The following is a 25,655-nucleotide window of genomic DNA, read 5'->3' as shown; positions in this document are numbered from 1 at the left end:
ATCCCAGATCTGCTGAATGAGAATCCCTTGGGACAGGGCAGGGGTGTGTGTGTTTTTAAAAACCTCTTCAGGGCATTCTGATGGTCAGCCTGAATTAAGAATCATTCTCTTGCCAGGTGCAGTGGTGTGTACCTGTAGTCTCAGCTACTCAAGAGGCTGAAGCTGGAGGATCATTTGAGCCCAGGAGTTCGAACCCAGCCTGGGCAACATAGTGAGACCCTATCTCGAAAAGAAAAGAAAAGAACCACTCTCTTATTCCCTAGGTTAGAAATCTGTTTGTTTGTAAATAATTGAAACCTATTCAAACTGTCTTAACAAAAAAGAGAAATTTGCCATGCCATAAGGAATCAGGAGACTCTCACAGAAAATCCAGTTGGGCTTCATAAAAGACCAGAGCACTGACAAGGACCCAGGGAGCTAGTCCCTGCTCCCCAGGTGTAGCTTTCTGTCTGCCTGGCTCCCTTCAGTGACTCATGGATTCAGATTTCTGCTTCTCTCTGTATAGGTGCTTTCTTCCTTTTCTCTTTCTCAGCTGGCCGCTTTCACTGCTTGGTGAGCACGTGGCCAAACATGGTGCATCCCTGGTACCCAAGCTTGTATGTCCTTAGTTCAGCTTCCCACCCCAGGTGGACTAAATTCCTGAGAGAGGATCTGATCAGCCTAGCACAGGTGATGAGTCTGCCCTTAATACAATCAGATATGGTTTAAATGTGGCTGCCATGTGTGATTTAAGATTGGAGGCTATTTAGATATCTCAAAGTGTGTCTTTATACTTGCAATATCTTCCATCAAACCCCAGATCTGTACCAATAACGTTTGCAATTTCAGCTTCATTGATAATATTTTCACCTTTAAGGAAGGTGAAAAGCAAAAATTTCCACATATTGGGGTTGATTTAATCTTGCAGATGCCACTAAGACGAACATTGAACGTACTGTTCTCTTTTTGTGCCTAGTTCTCCCTCTTATAAATATGAATCAGTCTAAATGTTGAGAAAATTAGAACCTTGGGAAATCTGCCTCTCCTAAGAAGTAAAAGTTGAAAGGTAGTAGAGTAAAATAGCAATCTAATGGTACAGTCATTTTCTGTAATGTATATAATTTTAATCATCACAATAAAGAATGTTTAAAGGAATTGAGGTAGTTTAATCACAGACAGTGCTGAGATGTGACCATATAATGATCTTTTACAGAAAAAGTTGCTGTTTTTTCTTTGTCTACACAAGGGTTAAGGAAAAAAAAATGCTTTGGGGAGGAATGTAACATAGTGCCTGGCATATGGTTAGTATTCAGTAGGATTTTACTAATAGTGCCTACTTAGAAATATTTATCAGAAGTAACTTCCAGGTGGTTTTGAACCATTGGAATGAGTTACCAAGGAAAGTAGATAAATTTTTTTCTCTCCTTTTTTTTTTTAAACCATTAAAGGAAACCAGAAACATTTCACCCCAAAATGTACTTCTTTGACATATTTTAAGATGGCTATTCAGAGGGCCCGGCAACAGGAATAGCCCTGCCATGCTGCCTTTTGTGGAGGAGTTTTGCATCTGTAGAGAAAATCTACTTTGGTGAAATAAACAGCCAGAGCTTTCTCTGCCCATCCCCTCAACCTTGCTGGGGTCTAGGAAAGATTGGCTCTTGGAAGAGAGAGCCTGAGAGTTTGACACATTTGAGGTTCTGACCAAAACTTACTCTTTCTGAGGGCTGCTACTATGAGGTTTGACCTCCATAACAAGACTCCCTTTGCTAGCCACGCCTTCCCTCTTCTCTCCCTCCCAGACAGGATCTTGCCAAGCTCCAAGCCCCTATTCTTTCTGTTAATTTCAGAATGCTATGAACCTTCAACCATCTGTCCTTTTCTTTGAGTTTTTCAAATTTTGTATGACTCTCATGCACATCTATGCACATTAATTAATTTTGTATGCCTTTTCTTCCCTTAAACTGCCTTTTGTCAGCTGATTTTTCAGTGAACCTTCAGAAGGCAAAGGGGAAGTTTTCCCAACCCCCGCACTATCTTACCGCCATCTTACATATATGGGATAGCTGAAGACATCCATGACACTTAGCTCTCTAAGAGATCTAAATCTGGTAGGGGAAGCAAAATATGAAAGCAATGGGCAGCACTCTGTCTTTGGTGCTCAGAGAGTTCCCCATGCTTTCATTTGTCTTGTTTCATCCTTATAGGTTAAGAAGTGGGAAATAGCGTTCACTGTATATGTGAATAGTTAGAGCATCAGTCATTTAAAATTCTAAAATTTACAATTTAAATTCTAATTTTGCTGATATTTTTCACCTTCAGGAAAGGTGAAAAGCAAGGATTTCCACATGTTAAAAGTGATTTAACCTTGCACATGCCACTAAGGTGAGCTGGGCAGAGAGAATGTTAAAGTAAAGCCCACTGTTAATGACTAAATTAGAAATGAAAATAAATTTGATCTCTTTAAAGGACAACAAGAACCAAGGTGACTGTATTTCAGTAAATTATAATTCAAAAAAATGCATGATGGATAAAATAAATCGTAGAAACATAGTGAAGGGTTGAGCTATAATGTGATATAGGAAAAATAAAAGCTAAAAATGATAATTGATAAATGATATTGTATTAGAGTAGCTTCATCAGTAAATGACAGGTCATATATGGAATAATTGACAATTCCTAGAACATACCTTACATCATTAAAGCAGTAAGCATCTTCATCAAGTTTTGTGAAAGTTTGAACCTTAATTTGTTTGGTCAAAGCTAAGGTAGAAGCAGTCTGTAAGTAATGTTTTCAAGTAATCTGTTAAGTTTATGATAAATACAAGTGACAGATCCGGTGGAATTTATTGGCTAATATAATTGGGAAGTCTAAGGCGTGGACCAAAACAGGTTTCCAACAGTGTCATCATTGTTCCTATTGCTCTTTCTATATCTCTCTGCTCTGCTCGTCATCTGTTGGTTTTATTCATGGCAGGTTTTGTCACATGGTAGCAAAGCATCTTCTCTAGTCTTTATCAGTTAGGATCTCATAAGGCATTAGATTCTTTTTCTTTCCAACTTTAAGCCAGTACCCTCAAAAAGAGTCCTATCAGCCCAGTGGACCACTTGTCTACGCTGGTGGCAGGAAGACAGGGTCCCCAAAGTGGGGCTGGGGCATTTCTCCAAAGAAGAGGAAGCCTTCTGTTATCAGAAAAAGGGGAAGGGATAGGGCTGGCAGAAGAACATGTGTCCACCATTACATTACACAATTGCACAAGGTGTACTTTCACATCTTGTGGCAAACAGAAAAGTCTTCACTAATGTAAAAGTGTGGCTTGAAATATTATATGTAGTGTAAGAAAAAAAATCAAGGTGACTTTTAATATTTTCTCCAATTCCCTAGGTTACAACTAATTATTACTTCCTCTTTGCTCCTCAAATATTTTGTATACCCCTTGATGCTATCGCATGGCCTATCTTCCAGAAACAGCATGTGAACATGTGAAGATAGAACTTTGTCTTTTATCTGTTTATTTCCAGTGCCTGGAACACAGAAGCCACTTGATGCTTATTGAATAGAACTGAATTCCTGAATTCTATCATATCTACTGCTTAAGTTAATTTAAAAAATAAAGCCTACTAGTCAAGGGCATGGGGGAAAGTCCTTACTCTCTATGAGGAAGAGTTTTCCCTAAGCCACTCTTGACCTCTCTGCTTCTTCATCACTCCTCCCTAGGGAAAGTGGAATGACTTATCTGATTGCTGAGTCTGGGATAAGGAAGAACTTCTCACATTCATGTATTGTTCTCTACCAGCCATAGAGGCTTGGTGGCCACTGCCTAATCCAGTTATGGGAAACCCCATTGTTGCTATGCATCCATTACCTTATTTCCTACCTACTCTCTCTCTCTCTCTCTCTCTCTGTCTCTCTCTCTCTCTAATGAAGAGTTTGGCTTTGAATTTAATGAGCAAAAGAAATCTTTGCCATAAAGTACATCCCATCAAATGGGAGTAAGAATTAGAGAGACACAGAAAAGTTTATCCTTCTCACCATGTGGAAGGACATGTGGGGAGCAGATAATTTAGTAATGGTCAATACTTGTGGCTTCTAAGTAGTATAAAATCATAAAGGTCCATGTTTGGCCTAATGATATTTGTAGATTTTTTTTTTGAAATGTTCAGTTTTAAATGCATACCAACAAGTACCCAGAGTTTTCTGTCCTTGTCATCCTCTGGATGCTCATCCCAAATCCACCTGGACAACAAGTCCTGGAGAGATTACTTGTTCCCTATCTTTAAAGTATATCTAGCCCTTGCTCTCCATTTGTGCTGTTCCATTTTTATTTATTTGATTTATTTTTAATAATTATTTTTAATTACAAATTGACAAATTATAGTTGTGTATATTTATGGGGCACAAAGTGATGTTATTATCTGTGAATACAATGTGAAATTTTCAGGGCTGTATGGTATTTCAATGTGTATATATATGTATGTATGTATATAGACACACACCACGTTTTGTTAATCCATTCATCTGTTGATGGACACTTAGATTGATGCCATACCTGTGCTATTGTGAATAGTGCTTAAATGAACATGGGAGTGCAGATATCTCTTTGACATACTGATTTCAAATCTTGGGATTGCTGGATTATATGCTAATTTTATTTTTAGTTTTTTGAGGAAACTCCACAGTTTTTCAGTATACAGGGTTCCCTTTTCTCTATATCCATTTTTATCCAACTTTTATCTTTTGTCTTTTTGTACAATAGCCATTCTAACAGCAGGTGATATTTCATTGTGGTTTTAATTTGCATTTCCTTGATGATTAGTGATATTGAGCATTTTTTCATATATCTTTTGCCTATTTGTATTTCTTCTTTTGAAAAATATCTATCTGTTCAAGTCCCTAGTCAATTTTAAAATCAGAGTATTTGTTGTCTTTCTTTAGAGCTGTTTAAGCTTCTTACATATTTTGGTTATTAACCCTTTATCAGATGTATGCCTTGCAAATATTTTCTCCCAATCCGTAGGCTGTCTCTTCTCTCTGTTAATTGTTTCCTTTTTGTGCAGAAGCCTTTTATTTTGATGTAATCCTGTTTTCTGTTTTTGCTTTTGTTGCCTGTACTTTTAGGGTCAAATCTAAAAATTCATTGCCCAGACCAGTGTTGTGTAGCTTTTCCCCACTCTATTTCTTTTGATGGGTTCAGAATTCACTTGTGGAAAAGGTGTGTAATTTAATGGTCCCCTCAAACCTCACAAAAGAGTTGCAGAAAGATCCTGTATTTGTGTTTGTATATGTGCAGAAAATAGATTAAAAACTAAATGTTTTGCCATTTTCTGTATTATTTATTTATATCCCATCTTTTTCCAAAACAGATTTAAGGTGTCTTCATCTTTGGCATGATACTCTAACCCATGACATTCAAAAACCACAAGGGCAGAAGAAGAATTTTCCAACACATCCTGAAGCATAACTTCATTTGATATGGTTTCCTAGCCTAGAATATATAATCAGGAAGGCACTGATTTCTTATTGTTGTTTTTAAGCAAAAAAGATCCTATTCCTCCTCCTCTATTCCTTCTTAAGGTGAATAACTCCACTAGTTACCGTGTCACCAAACCAAAAACTTGAGATCAACTTAACTTCCTCTCCTTTGTTCTGCCCCTTCCCTCAGCCATTCAATCATTAAGATTTCCTCCTTGATACCTTTCTTATTCAGCCCTAAATTCACCCCTTGAATTTCTCTCGCCTAGACTAGTCCAGCAGTCCTACTCTTGAGTTCTTCATTCCCTCTTCTGCACCATGGCCAAAGTACTTTTTCTAACATACAATGTGATTGTGTTGCTTTTGCACTTGAAATTTCACAGTGTCTTTTTACTGTCTCTGGGATTTAATCCAAACTCCTTAGTATACACAGAGGGACCTCAAGGATCTGGCAGCTGCGAGTTCTCCACCCATATCTCTCTGACTGGTTTCCCTCTCGGCCTCATTTCTCCATCGTCCCTCTGCCCCCAAAACACATACACTAGAACCATTGTGAATTAGTCAGAGTACTTCTTATGGTCTAGGCTATTTCACATTTTGGAGTTGCTTTTGCTATTCCTCTGCCTATAATGTATCCCTTTCCACCTTGCCTTTCCCCTACCTTCAAGGCTCGTACAGCTTTCAGAACTCAACCAAAGTGTCACCTCCTCTCTGGAGCTTTTTTCACAACTCACCCTAAGGAATAATCAAGCATTCTTTTTCTTATGTCCCCTTCCCTGCCTTGTAGTCCTCAACACAGTTTTGGGTTTGTTTTTTTTTTTTTAATGAGTTGTTTGCAACAGCGTTTGCCTTCACAAGACTGAAAGATCATGGGGACGAAGTCCAAGTCCTGCTCCTTCTGTTATCTCTAGCACCTAGCATTGTACCTGATACTTTAGCAATATTCCATAAAGTTTTGTTGACTAAACGCATGTTATGGATGCACAAAAGGTTAACTGTTTAGAAATTTTTCTTAGCAGCATTCCTTTACTTCCTATAACTTTGGGGAAATATTTAGCTCTTCCCACAAAATGTTTGGGGCGGGGTTCCCTACATTGCAAAGATTTGACTCTAAGAAGCAGGGTTGGCCAGGTACAGTGGCTCATGCCTGCAATCCCAGCACTTTGGGAGGCCAAGGCAGGAGGATCACTTTAGACCAGCCTGGGTGACATAGCAACACCCTGTCTCTACAAAAAAAAAAAAAAAAAAAAAAATTTAATGTAATAATTAGCCGGGCATGGTGGCATGTGCCTGTAGTCCCAGCTACCCAGGAAGCTGAGGCAGGAGGATCACTGGAGCCCAGGAGTTGGAGGTTACAGGGAGCTATGATTGCACCACTGCTGTATTCTAGCCTGAGTGACAGAGTGAGACACTGTCTCTAAAAAAAAAAAAAAAAGAAGAAGCAGTCTTATGAACAGAGGCAGACTTTGCCTACAGTAATTTCAGCTACTGATGTTATTAATAGCAACCTTTGTTCCTTGTCTGGTGCAGAGTGCTATTGGTGGTCACTTTTGGTCTTTATTGTAACACCCACACACAGTAAAGATTGCATGGGAATCCAAAGCAAAAGATACCTATGTGGTTTGAGAGAAGACTTTAAAGCTTTAGAGAACCTTGTCTTTCTGGAGCAATTTAAATGTGTACCACCCCATGGCAGGGATGGAATAATGAATTTTTCTATCCAGGCCCTGAAAATCAATAGGGCAAGAGAGAAATCAGACAGTGAAAAATACTGGTAAAATCTGTATGGACCATGGTCTGGCAGGGTATGGAGAAAAGTTAAGTGAAAAGGACATTCCCCCAAAGAGTTTACAGTCCAAAGCTGTTAATGTCACTGAAACTAATACACCTTCTGTACCAGGCTCTGATGATACATGTAGACTACTTTAATTTTTAAAAATTATATAAAAATATAAGGTACTTTGCAAAGCACAATTTTCTTAGACCTGCCATGGTAGCAAGAACAGTTTATATTGACTGAAAAGTGAAGAGTCTATAGTATACTCATGGTCTAAATCAGAGCTTGCAAGCTGGTGCCCAATGGGCTAGAGTCATACAATATTTTCAAATTCAGGAAATTTTTAATAAAAATTAAGATTTCTTACTTGTGGTTTCTTTGTGATCTCAGGTGTAAATGGTTCATGTATGACTTGATGGTTTGATGGAAAACTATACAAAGGCATTCAACTTTGAATAAGTGGATTCTGGTATAAGTACAAAGGGTATTTAACTCACTTGTGAGCTTCTAGGCATAATGCATATGTTTATTTAGAAACAAAAAAAGCAATTGAAGATTAACATTGCCTTTGTCTCATAGTTTAGATCTGGCATCAACAAACCTTTTCTATAAAGAGCCAGATAACAAATATTTTAGGGTCTTCATTGCAACTACTAACCTCTGCCATTATAGTGCGAAAGCAGCTATAGACAATATGTGAACAAATAAATGAGCATGACTATGTTCCAATAAACTTTATAGACACTGAAATTTGAATTTCATATAGCTTCCACATGTCACAAAATATTATTTTTCTTTTGTATTTTTTTCCTGCTATTTAAAAGTATAACAGCTCTTCTTAGCTCACAGGCCATATAAAAACAGGAGACAGGCTTCATTTCATGCATAGTCCAAATGGACATTGGCTGATTTTGTCATTGTAAATCTTGGTTGTAGGCTTTTTCAACCTGATTAGCCCAAAAAGAACAAGCTAGGATATTCTGTCCTCTTTGTAGGGCAGGGGAATTCTCCTTTCCCTACTTTTTCATATTCAGAGGGATCGTGGTTGATATCCTGCTTGAATTTGGAAAAGCCAAGTTGCTCACCTTGTGTTTTCCAAAGCCTTAAAAGCTAGTCTGCATTTCACACGGCCCAGGTGATGAGTGAGCCTTGTGTTTTCCGTGAGGAACCTTATCCCTTAAGCATCTGTATCCCAGTCATACTTATGCATGGAAAGGCTAAGTAAAATCTATTAATATCCTAGCTAGAAAGAAAACTATAAAATTACATATATATGCAAGTTTGTGTGTATTCTGCAGTTCAAAGTGTAGTCAGCAAAAAAAGCATACATGCTATTGCACTGGGAGGAAATCGGTGTCTTTGAAATCAAATACCCTGCCATTGGCGTATCCAAGCTTGAAACCCGGCTGCAGCTTTTAGCTTCCACCACATGTTTACATTGGAAATCTCTCTGTGCGCATATAGAGTTTGTTCTCTTATGAAATCATGTCTCTAGGGAAGGATAATTTAAAGCCATTTCCGTTTGTTATGTCTGAGCTGAACTAGACTATTAGGGCTTGTTAACGCTGGATAAACTTGAGCCCTATAACTGCCTTCATCTGCAGATTATAGAATCTGTCCAACAAATTGCATTCTAATTTTTTCAGAATGATGGCTAAGCAAGCAAGGCCTTTTAATTTATTTTCTATCACCATGGTTGTCTTAGGAATCATAGTTTTGACTTTCATGCTTACTTGATATAACAGAAATGATATTACTCTTGAATGGTCCGAATCCAGAAGTAATTGAGACACTAACCTACATCTGTATGTTACTATAGCAGAGCAAGCAAAGACTGGCAGTCAGAAAATTGCTGGCGAAGCATCTTTCTTCAGAGCGTCTCCCTTCCTCCAGGCTTAGCATAAATCAATGTTAAGTCCACTGAAATACCGTGTGTGGTCTGCATTTAGAAATTTCATTTGAAAATTATATTGTGGCAACCATGAGGCAGATGGATAAACTAAAACAAGTTTTCTTTAGGCTAGTGTTAAGTGAATAGAATTAAGTGCAGATAGACAGATTCCCTGATTTAGTGAAGGGGAGGCAATGGTTGCTCAGGATCTCTCACTCCCTCTGCCTCCATTCCTCAAACCCACTGAACACACTTACTGCAGTGCTACATTTAAGTATTTGGCTTATTATCATTCTCCATTTTAGATGATGGGGTAATGGAACATAGGAATTATATCTGTTTGACTTTTCTCTGTGAAAGAATCTAGCAGAACTGCCAGTACAACTTCAGTAAAGTCATAAATGGCAACAGCCAGTAGTGTGACTATACAACATGGTGCCTCCTAACTCTAGGAAAGGAATCCAGCCTTATCATCAGTGGCTCCACTGAATTCAAGTCTTTTCAATAAACTTGTAGAAGACACTGGCCTAAGCCCTGAGGTTGATGGGATATGGAGACAAATAAGACATGGACCCTGTTCAAAAGGTGACTGTGTATATAAAACACCCTCATCCAGACCAGACTCGAAGAATGCCAGAAATAAAGGACAGACAGAGGACAGTGGCATTTTGAGTGAGAACAGGGTTTTAACTGGCAGGAGAGAGAGGAATCTGCTAGACTAAGGGAACAGTATGAACAGAAGTCCCAAAGTAGAAAAGTACAGAGCATGTTGAGGTAATGTGGGAATAATTCCTCTCCCTCCTTCCTTCTTTCCCTTTTTCCTTGATTCAATAATTATTTAATGAATGCTAGGGTAAACCAAACAGACATGGCCCCTGCCCACACAAAGCTTGCGGTCTAAATAGCGGAACAGCCATGAATCAAAGAAGCCCAAAGTAAATAACAAATTACAGCCCTGAGCCTTACTTCGAAGGAGAGGGGTGCATTGGCCAAGAGAGAGCATTATGGGAGAATCAAACATACATACTTTGTGGGCCTTTACTGAAGAGATGTCCTGCAACCTGAAGGGAGAGCAGGTATTGATTAGAGGAGAGTGTTCCATGGAGAGGAGTCAGTGTGTACACAGCACATGCGCAAGGCTGCAAGAGAGTGAGGGTATGTTCAGGTTAGACCAGAGAGTCAGGGAACAAAGGGAAGCCACTGATCTGTTTCAAGCAAGAGGTAGGGTAAGGTGATGAGCTTTGCTTGTTAGAAAGATCATGCTGGCTGCAGTGTAGAGAATGATTTGGGGAGGTAGAGAGGGAGTCCTGCTGGGAGGCAGATGCAGTTGTCCAGTGGGGATAGTCTGGGTTTTTTGCACTGGGGTAATGGGTGTGGGGATGAAGAGAAGGGAATTCATTCAAAGGCTGATTTTGAGCTTGGCCTTGGATACATTGAATCTGAGGCATCTTTGAGACTGAAAAGACATTCCAGGAAGCTATAGCAGTCCTGGAGCTAAGTGAAGAGGTCTGGGCTGCAGAAAAACATTTGAAAGTCATCTCCCTATAGGTGATAATTAAATAGCACCCCTTTCCCTTTAAAAAGTTTAGTTGCTGATAATGAATGTGGATAAATAAATATTAATTGAATGAATGAATGATAGATTTGATTAATGGATGGTATTGGGTGAGGAGAATGCACAGAGTAACAAGAAGGCTTAAACAACTGTGTGGTGCTATATTTCTCTAAGCATTATCAATTGTGAAGATGGGCAAAGTGAATTTATTTTCCCTGCGACCAAATCTGAGGCCTCCTATGATACATTCTGAAAGCTGTCAAGAGCCTGGGAAGTGACCAGGCCACCACCCCCTGGTCCACATGGAAACACCTCTCCTAACCCCTTCTCCTGACCAGTGGGTAGGCTCTAAGAGTTCACACAGAAGATAGTTGTTTGGATTGTAGAACACTTTTCCCAAAAGAAGCTTCTAGGTTCCTAGACTGATGCCACCATAGACCCTAACTGACCAAGGTCCTTTCTGTGAGACGTTACATTCAATAGGACCTTGGGAGGCCAGGACAGGTTTCCCTCACTGTTGTTTTAGGCATAGGCCTGGACTTTTCCCCAGCCTCCTCCCATCCCACTTGCCAGGCACTGGAGACAGGACTTTCTACCTTGTCACTGGGAGGGGCTTAGTGACCTCAGAGAGGGAGCTTCAGGGCTGCTGAGACACCTACCAGTGTAGGTTCCCTGAGGCTCTTCTAGGTCTGTGCCTGAATCCATTCACTCTCTTATCTTTTCTGTGGACCCCAAGAATTGGCCTGCCTGTGTCTCTTGCTTCTACTTTTAATAGGTGGTGATCTGGTGGGATCCAGGGAAAGGGTTTGATGGGGAGAAGGAGGGTGGTGCTATTTCCCCCTGTGTTTAGCCTACAGAGTATAATCATAAAACTTTTCCTCGGTGCTCTAATTCCTGAAGCATACATAGCTCATTGAATGTTTCTAAGGATTTTTATTATTAGCAATGTCAGAAAGCAAGTTGAAAACAAAATAGCCCCCTCTTGGCCTCTTCCCTAGCCTCTCCTTATTTTGTGTTGTTTTCCTTAGACCCAGGATGAAAACATATCTCAATTTCTGAGGACAGTCCTGGTTTGCAACTGGTGTCTTGGCATAACTGCCAGTAGCACCCCTTTCCCTTTAAAAAGTTTAGATGCTGAGTTATGGTTACCCTACGTAACCCCATAGAGAAAGGTAAAGTAATGCATTGGTAGCAATGGTGGATTTGCAAAGGACTTTATCTGCATTTTAGTGAGAGGAAATGAGCCAGCAGAGTCAGTTCCTTGGTACTTTGTCCCAACAGCTGGACTGGGCCTCTATGTGTGTTAGGGGTAGGGGAGGGGTTAGTGCAGGGGAGGGCTTACTGGAAATACTGGAAATGGGAATAGGATGTTGCTACAGAGATGTAAACAGATCTGCCTTGGAAGACTCACACTGGCACTTTGGCAAGATGAGGTGAAAGACCAGGGTTCAGTAAGGTGGGTTTCCAGGCAGCTATGGAATCAACAGCAGAAAAGATAAAAATCTGGAGGCAAAGGTGGATCCAGATCCTAACAGCACAGAGGGTGGGGTTTGGGGGGAGGGGCCCGGGCCATTGTTGTCTGGTTGTTGCAGTAGGGGTAAGGGGAATGGCTCAGGAAGACCTTCCCTGTGTCCATGTAGCTATGCTTCTGGTAGAAGCATAGTTGTAATAGTTTTGGAGCAGTTCAGGCTGTCCCACTGGTGTAGCCATATGGGATACCCTCAAGCCCATGGGTCTCTAAGGGATGTACTTAAATCACATGTACATAGTATAGGAACCACATGTGATGTTAAGCAAACAAACATGTGATCCTTTCTCATCACCACTTTGATGAAACAAAAAGTGATTTGAAGCTATTGACTACAGTGGTAATGTTTTCTTGACAAAGAGATTACTTATAAAGTTATAAAGAATATTAGAAAAAGGAGCCGTAGTCACTACTATTTGTGGTGCTATATGGGCGGGATGCCTAATGTAAGAACTTTTGCATCTTCCAAGAATGTTTTAAACTGGAAAAATGAGGTTTGTCATTCCTGGGTACTCACAAGTTTAAAAATCCAAAGATTTTATGCTGTTTGGTGAGGGAGGTGAGTTAGTTTGGCCCTTGGGAAACTGGGCTAGCCTCAGGGCTCATTCATGATTTGGGTAAGAAAAATAAAAAATAGTGGACTCAGAAATGAATTTTAAATTGGGAGTCCCATTTCAACTCTGAGGTCTAACATGCCTATGTGTAAGCCTCTTGGCCTCAGTGTGACTCAATTTCCCTTTCTGTAAAAGGAGGAGATAACCCCAGTATTAGAGTAGTATCTGAGTACCTTTTGGCATTAGGAAAAATTCCCGTGAAGTGAGCTCTCTGACTGAGGAGGACCCTATCTTGTCATTGGAGGGGTGCAGGCAGCTGCCCAGTAGAGCCTACTTCCAAATAGTAGAGATGGCACTCTTGCTTTGGTGGGACTAGTGCAAATGCGTTTTTTAAGTCCTATTTACTATGTTGCCTATTTTAAGAGACACAACTTTTTTGTTTAACTTTGAATTGCATAAAGAAAACACTAATACAAATTTTATTGAGTGGTAGATGAGCTCCAATACCCTCAAAGTAGGGTGAGCATTTTAAAATTTGCCTTAATATTATCTAGAACCCAAAGGATTTGTCTGAAAAGTTTAGCTCCTCATTTTGTTACTAGCTTCATTCTGATCCTGGAAACAACAGAAAGTAAAGTGGACCTTGGGCTTGTGAGTCTGCTAGATTCGCCCATTTCGATCCACCCATGTCACCTGGAGATTTTCATTCACCCTATTCTATTCCTGACGTAACAAACACTTTCTAATATCAACTGGCCATGGTTGTCTTTCTGGCAAATACCTCTTCAGACCCAGACTAAATAAAATTCATGGGAATTGCTAGTCACAGTTTGGGATTAGTCCAGTGGTTTGGGATTTTTTTACCTCCAAAATGAAAATAGAATTCTTGTTACTGTTTTCTAATTTTAAAAAAGACTGAAAGTACAAAGGAAAACTGGAAAAGTCAATTTAAATCATACTGCCGAGAGAAATAACATTTTGGTGAACAACTCTCCAATCTCCCTCAGAATGTACATATTATTAGGTTGGTGCAAAAGTAATTGTGATTTTAGCATTGTTGAAATTTGCCGTTTGATATTGGAGTACATTCTTAAATAAATGTGGTCATGTTATGCATCATTTTAATGCACATTTCTAGCTTTAATTTTTTTGCTAATGACTTATTGCTATTTATTTTACATTTATTTTAGACTATGGAAATGATGTTAGACAAAAAGCAAATTCCGGCAATTTTTTTGTTCAAGTTCAAAATAGGTCATAAAGCACAACAACACATTTGGCCCAGGAACTGCTAACAAACGTATAGTAGTGGTGGTTCAGGAAATTTTGCAAAGGAGATGAGAGCCTTGAAGATGAAGAGCATAGTGGCCGGCCGGTGGAAGTTGAAAATGACCAATTGAGAGCAATCATCAAAGCTGATTCTCTTACAACTACATGAGAAGTTGCCAAAGAACTCAACGTTGACCATTCTGCCTTTGTTCGGCATTTGAAGCAAATTGGAAAGGTGAAAAAGCTTGATAAGTGCCTCATGAGCTGACTGAAAATAAAAAAAATTGTCGTTTTGATGTGTCGTCTTCTCTTCTTTTACGCAGCAACAATGAACCATTTCTGGTTTGGACTGTGACATGCGACCACAAGTATATTTTATACAACAACCAGCGATGACCACCTTGGTGGTTGAACCAAGAAGCAGTTCCAAAGCATTTCCAAAAGCCAAACTTGCACCAAAAAAAGGTTACGGTCACTGTTTGGTGGTCTGCTACTGGTCTGATCCACTACAGCTTTCTGAATCCCAGTGAAACCATTACACCTGAGGAGTGTGCTCAGCAAATGGATGAGATGCACCGAAAACTGCAATGCCTGCAGCCGGCATTGGTCAACAGAAAGGCCCAATTCTTCTCCATGACAACACCCAACCATCAGTGGCACAACCAGCACTACAAAAGTTGAACAAATTGGGCTACAAAGTTTGGTCTCATCTGCCATATTCATCTGACCTCTTGCCAACCAACTACCACTTCTTCAAGCATCTCGACAACTTTTTTTGGGGAAAATGTTTCTACAACTAGCAGGATGTAGAAAATGCTTTCCAAGAGTTCATTGAATCCCGAAGCACAGATTTTTACGCTATAGGAATAAACAAACTTATTTCTCATTGGCAAAAACATGTTGATTATAATGGTTCCTATTTTGATTAATAAAGATGTATTTGAGCCTAGTTATAATGATTTAAAATTCATGGTCTATAACCGCGGTTACTTTTGCACCAATCTAATATATCTATATATGCCATTTTTAGAAAACGAAATCATACTGTACTGGCTGGGTGACCCTTCCTTTTTCACTCAACATTCTGTTGTGGACAACTCTTTGTCCATAAATAAAGATTGACCCCATTAATTATAGTGGCTATATATAATATTCCATGAAATAATTGTGCCATTATCCATTTATGTATTTCCCAATTATTGCTCATTTAGATTTTTTCTGTCTTTTACTATCATTAAAAAAATTGTAATGAACATCCTTTTATATCTAGATTTCCAAAATTTTCTAATTATCTCCTTGGGATATATAGGCATACCTCAAAAATATTGTGGGCTCAGTTCCAAACCACCACAATAAAACAAATATTGAAACAAAGTGAGACACATGAATTTTTTGGTTTCTTAGTACATATAAATGTCATGTTTACATTATACTGTAGTTTATTAAGTGTGCAATAGCATTATGTCTAAAAAACAATGTACATTAATTTAAAAATATTGCTAAAAATGCTAACAATCATCTGAGCCTCAGCAGCTCATAATCTTCTTGCTGGTAGAGGGTCTTGCCTCCATGATAATGGCTTCTGACTGATCAGGGTGGTGGTTGCTGAAGGTTAGGATGGTTGTGGCAATGTGACAACAATGAAGGTTGTTACATTGATTGACTCTTTCTGTCACAGAAGATTTCTCTGTGGCATGTGATGCTGTTTGATAGCATTTTATCCCCAGTAGAACTTTTTCCAAAATTGGAGTCAGTCCTCTCAAACACTGCTGTTTCAATTAAGTTTATGTAATATTCTAAATCCTTTGTTGTCATTTCAACAGTGTTCACAGCATCTTCACCAGGAGTAGATCCCATCTCAAGAAATCCCTTTCTTTGCCATCTATAAGAAGCAAATCTTCATCAAGTTTTACCATGAGATTGCAGCAACTCAATCACATCTTCAGGCTCTACTTCTAATTCTAGTTCTCTTGCTATTTCTACCACATCTGCAGTTACTTCCTCCACCGAAGTCTTGAACTCCTCAAAGTCATCCCTGAGGGTTGGAATCAACTTCTTCCAAATGCCTGTTAGTGATGATATTTTGACCTCCTCTCATGAATCACAAATGCCCTTAGTGGAATCTAGAATGATGAATACTTTCCAAAAGTGTTTTAGTTGACTTTGCCCAGATCCATCAGAGGAATCACTTCCTGCAGCTGTAGCCTTATGAAATGTATTTTTCAAATAATATGACTTGAAAATCAAGATTACTCCTTGATCCACAGGTGGCAGAATAGATGTTGTATTAGCAGGCATGAAAACAACATTAATTTCCTTGTACATCTCCATCAGAGCTCTTGGGTGACCAGGTGCATTGTCAATGAGCAATAATATTTTGAAAGGAATCTTTTTTCCTGAGTAGGTCTCAACAATGGGCTTAAAATATTCTATAAATCATGCTATAAACAGATGTGCTGTTATCTGGCATAGGCAGAGTAGATTTAGCATAATTCACAAAAGCCCAAGGATTTTTGGAATGGTAAATGAGCATTGGCTTCAACTTAAAGACACCAGCTGCATTAGTCCCTACCAAGAGAATGAGCCTGTCTTTTGAAGCATTGAAGCCAGACATTGACTTCTCATCTTTAAGCTCTGAAAGTTCTAGATGGCATCTTCCTCCAATAGAAGGCTATTTTGTCTATATGTAAAATTTGTTGTTTGGTATGGCCACCTTCATCAGTGATCTTAGCTAAATCTTCTGGGTAACTTGCTGCAGCTTCTCCATCAGCACTTGTGGCTTCACCTTGCACTTTTATGTTATGGAGATGGCTTCTTTTCTTAAACCTCATGAACCAACCTCTACCAGCTTCCAACTTCTCTTTAGCAGCTTCCTCACATCTCTCAGACTTCATTTTTTTTTTTTTTTTTTTTTTTTTTTTGTAGAGACAGGGTCTTTGCTGTTGCCCATGCTGGTTTCAAACTCATGGCCTCAAGCGATCCTCCCACCTTTTCCTCCCAAAGTGCTAGGATTACAGGTATGAACCACCATGCCCAGCCTAACCTTCATAAAATTGAAGAGAATTAGGCCCTCGCTGTGGATTAGGCTTTGACTTAAGGGAATGTTGTGGCTGGTTTGATCTTCTGTCTAGACCACTCAAACTTTCTCCCTATCAGCAATAAGGCTGTTTGTTTCACTTTCTTATCATGCATGTGTTCACTGGAGCGGCACTTTTAATTTCCTTCAAGAACTTTTCCTTTGCATTCACAACTTGACTAACTGGCTCAAGAGGCTGAGTTAGTCCTGGTTTTGGATAGTCCCAGCTTTTGATATGCCTTCCTCACTAAGCTGAATCATTTCTAGCTTTACTGTAGGAGATGTATGATTCTTCCTGTCACTTGATCACTTAGAGGCCATTATAGGGCTATTAATTGACCAGTTTCAATATTGTTGTGAATCACGGAGTAGGGAGGCCCAAGGAGAGGTAGGGAGATGGGGGAATGGCCTATCAGTGGAGCAGTCAGAATACACACAGCATTTATCAATTAAGTTCACCATCTTATATGGGCATAGTTTGTGGTGCCCCAATATTATTAGAATAGGAACATCAGAGATCACTGATTATAGATCACCACAACAGAAATAATATTAATAATAATGAATGAAAAATTTTGAAATATTATGAGAATTGCCAAAATGAGACGTGAAATAAGCACATACTGTTAGAAAAATGGTACCAATAGACTTGTTTGACTTGGGGTTGCTGTAAACCTTCAATTTGTAAAAAATGCAATATTTGAAAAGCATAATAAAGTGCAATAAAAGGGAGTATGCCTGTATTCCTGAACTGACATTGACAGGTTCTATGCATGTCTCAATTTTCATGTGTATTGCCAAACTGCCTGTGGGAAGTGTATCAGTTTGCACGCCCACAGTAGTGTTTGCAAATTCTTGGTCCCTCATCCTATTGCCCACACTGGCAGTTAAATTGTTTTCCGTCTTTTGAGTGAAAATGACATCTACTTACTATGTTTGCTTTACTTTGATTACTAGAGATATGGAACATCTTTTTGGATGTTTATTCCTCAATTGTATTTCTCCTATTGTGACTTGCTTGTTTGGTCCTGTCTAAAAACTCTGGGAGGGTTATGGTCTGGTTTGTCCATTGAATGCAGGATCTGGGCTGTAAATTATTTTTCAGTTGGATTGTATGATATGAAAGTCTATGGTAAAGAAATATTTACAAATCATTAGAAAGATATTTTAAGAATATCATGTTTTATGATTAACTATACCATAGAATTTGAATGTCCTTAACAAAAGAAGAAATTCACAATACTAATTGGAGACATGCCAATCCTAGAGAAGGCAGGACTGAGCTGTGCCCCTCTGCTGCAGTCTCAGCATGTAGTGACAGAATTGCTGGAAACCTCTCCTAATTCATACTACCCTGCAGAGGAGCAGCTGCAGTAGTGGAGCACTCCCAACCTGCTCCACGCTGCCATAGGCCAGCCTCTCTGAGTTTTATGATGCCTCTGAAATGGGGTTTTACTGCATCCTCCCTCCACCTTACGAAAAACCACAGGGGAGGAAAGAAAAACAGAACCCACCAAGAGGAACAACCAGACCTGTCCAAGGGTGGGGAATTGGCTTCTCCATAAGGCAGTGGGAGAGTAAACTACAAAAGATATAAAGCACACCTTGCTTTAATCCCTTCCATCCGCCCAGAGCCCCCAGAAAGCTCATAAAGTCTCCCTTTCTGGGTGATTGGGTTTCTGTAGCTCAGGGGCAAGCAGGGCATTTCGTTGTTTGGGAGAGGGCTCCAGGGAGCTGGGGAAAAGGAGAATGGCAATCACTGGGGGAGAATGAAAACTAAGTCCCCTCTCTGCTTGCTTCAAGGTACTGAGTGGTAAACACAAACAACTGCTGCATACAAACATGGGGGTGGAGGGGCAGTGTTGGGTGGCCAGGCCAAGTCAGCTGCCATTAGGCAGGGCCCTGCAATTCCTAATGGCAGTTAACTTCCCTTGGAAGCCAGATATAACTGTGAGTTTTTTCACCTTTTGAGGGCTCCTCTTGGCTACCCCAAAGGAATCATTTTGAATACTCCTGGCAAAAATGTTGCTGAAAGTTGTGGGTGGTGTGTTTTTTCTTTTTCTAAAAAGGGTAATGGTTCTTCTCTGCCAGGATTTAGAAGCTGAAACTGTCTGTTCTTTTCGTTTGAAATTCAGACTTTGGAGACCAGTCCTTTCAGACACTGAAAGAAGGAGAAAGAAAGGGAAAAAAAAATCCTCCAGTTTGCCTTTGGTCTGCATACTTTCTGCTTGTTTGCTTTTAACCTTTCTCAGTATTTGCAGGGTGCAAGGCACTCAACCTAGTCAGCCTGGGCTGGGCTCCTAGGCCTCAAACAACAAACACTTAAACAATCAAAACAATTTATTTGGCAGTTAAAAGAAGAATCTCCTAAAAATATGTCTAGCCTTATTCATTTTTGAACTCCTGATGAAGGCAGAAGAGAACATGCACTTACTTGTTCTTATTCATTCTGTGGCCCACCCACTCTTTTGGACCTTCTCTTATCCTTCCTCACTCCCTCTTCCCCAAACACACACATACACTGAGCTGCTTCCAAGCTCAGAGTCCACATATGTCTTTCCAGCCTCTATGCCTTCTCAGCTGCTTCTCCCTCTTCTGAAATGCTCTCTCCCCACCCTTCTCTGGGTGAATCCTCCTTGCCATAAAAGGCTGTTCTAAATGCATTGAGCTTCCTCACTGGGCACATCTTATTCTCTCTATGCTTCTTTCTTTCATTGGCTGGCATCCTTGAAAGCAGGGCCCAACCGCCGGTGTCTAGCACAGTGCCTGTGGTAGTAATAGCAGCAATAGGATTCATGTTAGCAGCGGCAGTAGCAATAGTAACAATTACTCTTATTGGTTATATGCCATGTGCTGGGCACTGTGCTATAGGTCTCATTCATATGTATTGTCCCTAATCTTCCCAACAACCCCACATCATAGGTGATATTAGCTCCATTTTATAGATGAGGAAATGAGATTTTTGTGAGGCAGAAAGTTGTGATACCTTTCCTCATCCATCATAAGGGTCATAGCTGACACTCAAAGGACAGTTGACACGAAAAAAGCATAACAGATTTATTTAATCAAAGTTTTACATGACATGGGAACCTTCAGAAATGAAGAACCAAACACCCAGGGAAAACTATTTTTATGGTTAGGTTCAATGAAGAATGGACAGCTGTGTAGAGACATGTGATATGATCTAATGGTAATAGACTGAGGGGTATTCGTTCAGATTCTTCTTGGCTTTCCTGTAGCATTCCTTCTTCCTGGGTATGGGGCAGCACCCCTCTGGAATGAGGGTCTTAAAGGAGATAGAAAGGAGAGAGAGTGACCTGTCTAGGTTTTATGGCTTGCTTTGGGGGAGAGGGGTTCTAGTTTCTATAAACCACCTTGGGGAAGAGGAATTCTGGTTTCAATGACTCCCTTTGGAGGAGATGGGAGACAAGAGGGCAGGAGGAGGGCAGGAGAAGTTCAGAGAGAGACTTTGCTTCTGACACCTTTTAATATTCTTTAGTTCAAAATAGTTAGCATGCCAAAGCACCATACTTTGGGGTATTGTTTTCTGAGCCCTGACATTTACAAGTTAAGAAACTCACCCAGGATCACATAGCTAACAAATGGCTGGACCAATGTTAGAAACCAGGTCTTACTCATTTCCACTCTATTTTAAGACCTCTTCTTAGGTGCTCAATAAATACCTACTGAATGAATGAACAGCTATTAAATTGTTTTCTGAGCCTGGGGAAATATTGCCAGGAATTTCAAGAGCCACAGCTTTTACACTTGGTCTCTTAGCTTCGTTCCCTAGGGTGTTAGTCCCTGCTTCTTCAGCATCCAATATCATCTTGTCTCCTGCTTTCCTCCTAAGAGTCATATCCTTTCATCATGTTTTAGCTCTGGGGTGTGGAGATGGAGAAAAGGGAGAGCCTCCTGGTCCTTGTCCCATGTATCTTCTTTCCTGGACACAGTCCTTGTTCCCTTGAAGTCTTTATAATCACCCCAAATAAATTAGGCTAAACTAAAGAAGTCACTGCTTTATAGATCTAAAATGGTTGAATATCAGCCACATCATATGGTTCAAACTAATACAGTGTATCTATCAGAAGCCATAATAAGATGCCTACAAACTTCCCTCATGGCATTGTTGTGAGAATTAAATACATATAATACATATAAAGGACCTCTAGTGCCTGGCACATAGTGAGCTCTAAAAAAAAAAAAAAATTAGCTCTTTTCATTATTTTTATTAATCGTTGACTGGGATACTAAAATTCCTAAATGGGAGTGAGCCATGAGAAATACATTAATATTAATAATTATTATAGCAGCTAATATTTATTACTATATACCAAGCACTGTTTTAAGGATTTCTCATATATTAACTCATTTACATTAACTAATTTTTATAGTAATCAGATGCCATAAGTATTATCAACTGCCCATTTTATAGGTAAGGAAGTATAGACACAGAGAGGTTATGTTGGGGAGCTTGGGTTCAAGTTTCTGGTTCCAGAGCCTATATTCTTCTGTAATTATCACCACTCTGAAAGAGTAAGCACTGGGCCTAAAGGAAACATAATAGAAATGTAGTATATTCAGTTCCTTCTCATCCTTATCTCTCATTTGTATTCTCATGGGAATGAGTATATCGGTGAAAGGCAAATGCCTCCGGGGTTCTCACACAGTTGTAGGCACCACTGGGAGGCAGGAGGGGCAGCCAGAGACATTTTCCTGGTAAACAACTCAAAATGGGCAGAGCCTTTGTGCAATGAACCCAGCTTCTCTCAAACCAGTATTTCCCAGTTGCCAACTTAGTGCAAAAACCTGTATTACCACATTTGAAACTGTTTGTGAGGAAAGGTTTTTGGTACAAAAAATAGTTTTTCATATTCAGCAAACTTACAACTTTTGCTAGCCCTGAGACTGCAAAACACCATGTCTCCCTGTTTTATAGAGGCCAAAACAAATGCTATGGATAAACAGAATTTTTAAAACTCCTAATATTTTTAGAAATTGGTACAGTGCATAGAGTAATTGTTTGGTGCATTGACATAGATGATTAAAAGTGAAAAGAGATATATGCACCTGCACACTACATATTTCTTTAGAAAATACATGCATGTATAAAAGGAATTTTACAGATAAACTATATGATGTGTGTGTACATATGCGTTAATATATGATATTTAATTTTTTTTTGGTTTATTTGTGTTTTCTCAATTTTCCACAGTACAGAAACAGGAGCATCTTCAGGTATGCGGGCTCCGAATCAGGCAGGCCTCCTCATCCCAGCGCGCGTGCCCACTCTGACCTCCTTCCCCGTTTTTGTTTGTTACTCTGTGGTTGACATAGCTCTGTGGTTCAAGGAGGAGGGCCAGGGCCTGGTGCCATCTCCGAGGGTAAAATGCGACGCTCTAACAACTTTCTCCCACGAGGGAGAGCTGGAAACTAATGCGGGCCGGGAGTGTGTGCGCATGCGCATAGGTGTTGCAGGTAGAGGCGGCAACTGAGACTCAGCGGCTGCCCGCACCTGTTGTGCTTCTGTGTGCCCACGTGTCAGATGGAAACCACATCACCTGCTCTATTTCACGGAGATCCCAGGAGAAGAGGTAAAATCGAGGACGAGCTTGAGTCCACCAGAGAAAGTTGGGCGGCGGGAAGGCACACTTACGGCTGGACTCACGCTTGCTACTGCACACATGCCCTGAGTGAGAGCAAGGCCGCCGTGGCCTTCCTTCTCCAGCGCCGGCACAGTCTGTGGAAAAGCACATGTCTGTTCCGAATTTACTTCAGCTTTGCTCCGCCATCTTCCCTCCCCCGTCCGCGCATCCTCTTTCTCCTCCCCCTCCGCGTCCCTGCTCTGCTCTCGGATTGCCCTTGGCAGCCCCTGCCCGCCCCCTCACACACACCAGACGCGGCCATCCCCTCATTCCTTCCTGAATGCGCTCTTCTCCTCTCCCCTCTGCCCCCGCTCGCTCCGCAGGGGCCTCACAGGAGCCCCCTCTTGACTCAAGACACCCACGAAACAGAGTGAGACGCTGGCGATCAGCGGGCACTTTGTGGGGAGGGCCAGTTAGAGGCCAGATTGACCAGGGCGAGCAGCAGGACGTCCAAAAAGACGCTTTGCTTCTGGGGAATGGGAGCCTAATCCCGTTACAGGATGGATGGAGCCTCCTGGGGCCTACAAGCCTCCTTCCCGCTGTGCCCGGAGGGATATCATTGGAGAACAGCGCTGCGGAGGGCTCAGCTCGCCAGCGGCCCCCCTCCCCCCCAGCCCCTTCCATTCTCTTTTCTTTTGCAGTGACACATACTGCAGTGCCTCTGAGGTCATTTGTTTCCCACAGCCTCACAGGGCGCTGTGGCAACAAGGGGGACAATGATCTCTCACAGGAATGATGGGAGGCCTTGTTTTGCCTTAAATAAGCCCCTTCAAGGGAGCAGTAAGGTCTGTTGTGTGTGTGGTTTGTTTTTTCAGAAAATCCTCTTGCACGTAGTTCCAGTGTGAAGTACTCGGGCAACTTCAAATGAAGACATAAAGAATCCTATGTGTGTGTGTGAAGGTTTAATTTTATTTTTATTGCTGCTTTGAGACCAGGATTGTGTTTTCCCTTCTGCCATTTACCCTTTTCTCACTCACGCTCCCTAGACCCCAGCATTCTTGGGATAGTTTTAGGCAGGAGTTGGCAGGTGTTGGGGGCAGAGAGATGCCCATGTCTGGGTGCTGGCCTCTGACTGCCCTGGACTTTGGTGAGGGAGCTCAAGGGTTGGTGTGGCAGGGATTTAGTGCCCCTGCACATTTCTCATCCTATCCTGGGTCTGAAGAAAGTAGCTAGGGCTGGGATTCACAGCAGAGTGACAGTGGAGGTAGGAGGAAAGAGTACTTTGTGAGCCACCTCAAAATAGACCATCAGCTTTAATGCCAGAGCTTCAGGGAAATATGCTGAAAGAATGAATATATTCCTATATATGGAATAAAGAGAAGTCAGGTTTTGTGCCTGATTCAGCTGTTTAATGAGGAAATATATGAGGTTATTTCTTCCCCACCTGATAACACCACTAGAACACAAAGAACTGTCTTATTTGTCATACTGCTCTCTGTCTAGTGTTTTAGGTCTTCAAACTACTGAAAGTAGTTTAACCTTGGAGATTGCATGTGCAAGCATTGTTATCTGTAATGGCTTTCTGTTTGATGAATCATGCTGTATCATACAATCTGGATATTTCATCAAGAGAAACTGAGGTTAGACAGATTAAAGCTTTCCCCAAACTACATGATGAATTCATTTCAAGGCTTGAGACTAAAACCCAGATCCTTTAATTTCCAGATCATTACCTAATCAGTGTGATCTACAAATTCTTTTCCGTGTTCTTAAAAAAAAAAAAAAAAAGGCAATCAAGACATTTTCTTTCTCTCATTTGAGCAGTATGTATTAGAAAAATTCATCTGTATAAACTGTATGGGTGTGTAAATTATATTTTTAAACTTTTCCTTTTTATAACTCATATCTCCCACTATTAATAAAATTTTTTTCACCTTTTTGACGTATCAGACTCAAAAATTATTGGCTTTATGGTTGAGGCACTAGAAGAATATAGTATTTTTTCATTTACATTTTCATTTCCTGACTTTTTTTCAGTGATAATTTGAATATATTTGTAAAATAGGCAGGAATGAGAGTTTTTTTCCAGATGTTTCAGTTGATTATTACAAACACAGTGCAATTCAAAGACTAGTATCACTTTTTGGTAAATTAAAGAAACTTTTTTTTGATAACTAGTTATCCTTAATTTAATAAACTTTCCTAAGATTAACTCTTAACAACCTTAGTGCGATTTTTAACTGTTCACAGTTCTAAAGTGGGAGTCTTGGAAGTTTTGATAAATGGATTGACATGTTGCCTTATTTCTCTGGACCATCTGTTAAATGCTTATTCTCAACTGAAGTATTATTCATCAGCTTCGAGTAACAAACGCACGATAGTCAATTCTAATGGATAGCATGTGTCTCTGATAGTGACAAGACATTGGCCAGACAGACCATCTTCTCTCTGGCCATGATAGAAGTGTCCCAGTCTTAGCTAAAGCTATACTGACTCATTCTTCAGTATTCATTGTAAAGGAAACAACAATAACAAAAATAATAATAGTCACTAATATGAGGTCTGTGACAGATGATGAATAGCGAAAGAAAACCTGTAATATATAGTCATTAATAAGCTAATTTTGAAGATGTTTGACTTTAATTAAGTGTAGACTGTGCATAGTCTGTCTCATGTCAATGAACTCTAGCAGCCTTCCTCTGGGGCTCACCTGAGCATCCCCCCTACAAATCCCACCATGTCTTCCAGATGCACAGAAGAGAGTTTCATTAAATCCAAAATGGCAACCAAAAATGTTGAATAGCAAGAAACTGGCAATGGTGGCTTTAGGAGCTGGTAAATAAATAACAGGCTTGTTGTCCCACACCCTAGTTTAATGCTCTCAAGAGGTTCTTATGTTGCTCGCATTAGTGGGCATGTAAATGAAACCCCTGTTGGTCTTGGCAGATATTGGCCTCTTCCATGACCTTGT

The 25,655-nt window shown here is 40.3% G+C and overlaps 1 protein-coding gene across 4 annotated transcripts in view; it reads left to right on the top strand.

Moving 5' to 3' along the window:
• Positions 1-25,655, top strand: part of RAD51B (RAD51 paralog B) — a 523,185-nt gene that overhangs the window by 405,232 nt on the left and 92,298 nt on the right. The window contains exon 9 of one of the 4 annotated variants that reach the window (XM_045565135.1): positions 14,347-14,724. The exons of 2 other annotated variants lie outside the window; for them this stretch is intronic. In XM_045565135.1, coding sequence (XP_045421091.1) covers positions 14,347-14,378 — 32 coding nt within the window. In that variant the 3' untranslated portion in view covers positions 14,379-14,724. Of the gene's footprint in view, positions 1-13,944; positions 14,190-14,346; positions 14,725-25,655 lie in introns of those variants that run through there. One more of the 4 variants, XM_045565125.1, reaches the window with a different exon arrangement.

Source organism: Lemur catta, chromosome 1 (assembly GCF_020740605.2).
Source record: "Lemur catta isolate mLemCat1 chromosome 1, mLemCat1.pri, whole genome shotgun sequence".
NCBI lineage: Eukaryota > Metazoa > Chordata > Mammalia > Primates > Lemuridae > Lemur > Lemur catta.
This window is presented reverse-complemented; position numbering and strand designations above follow the sequence as displayed.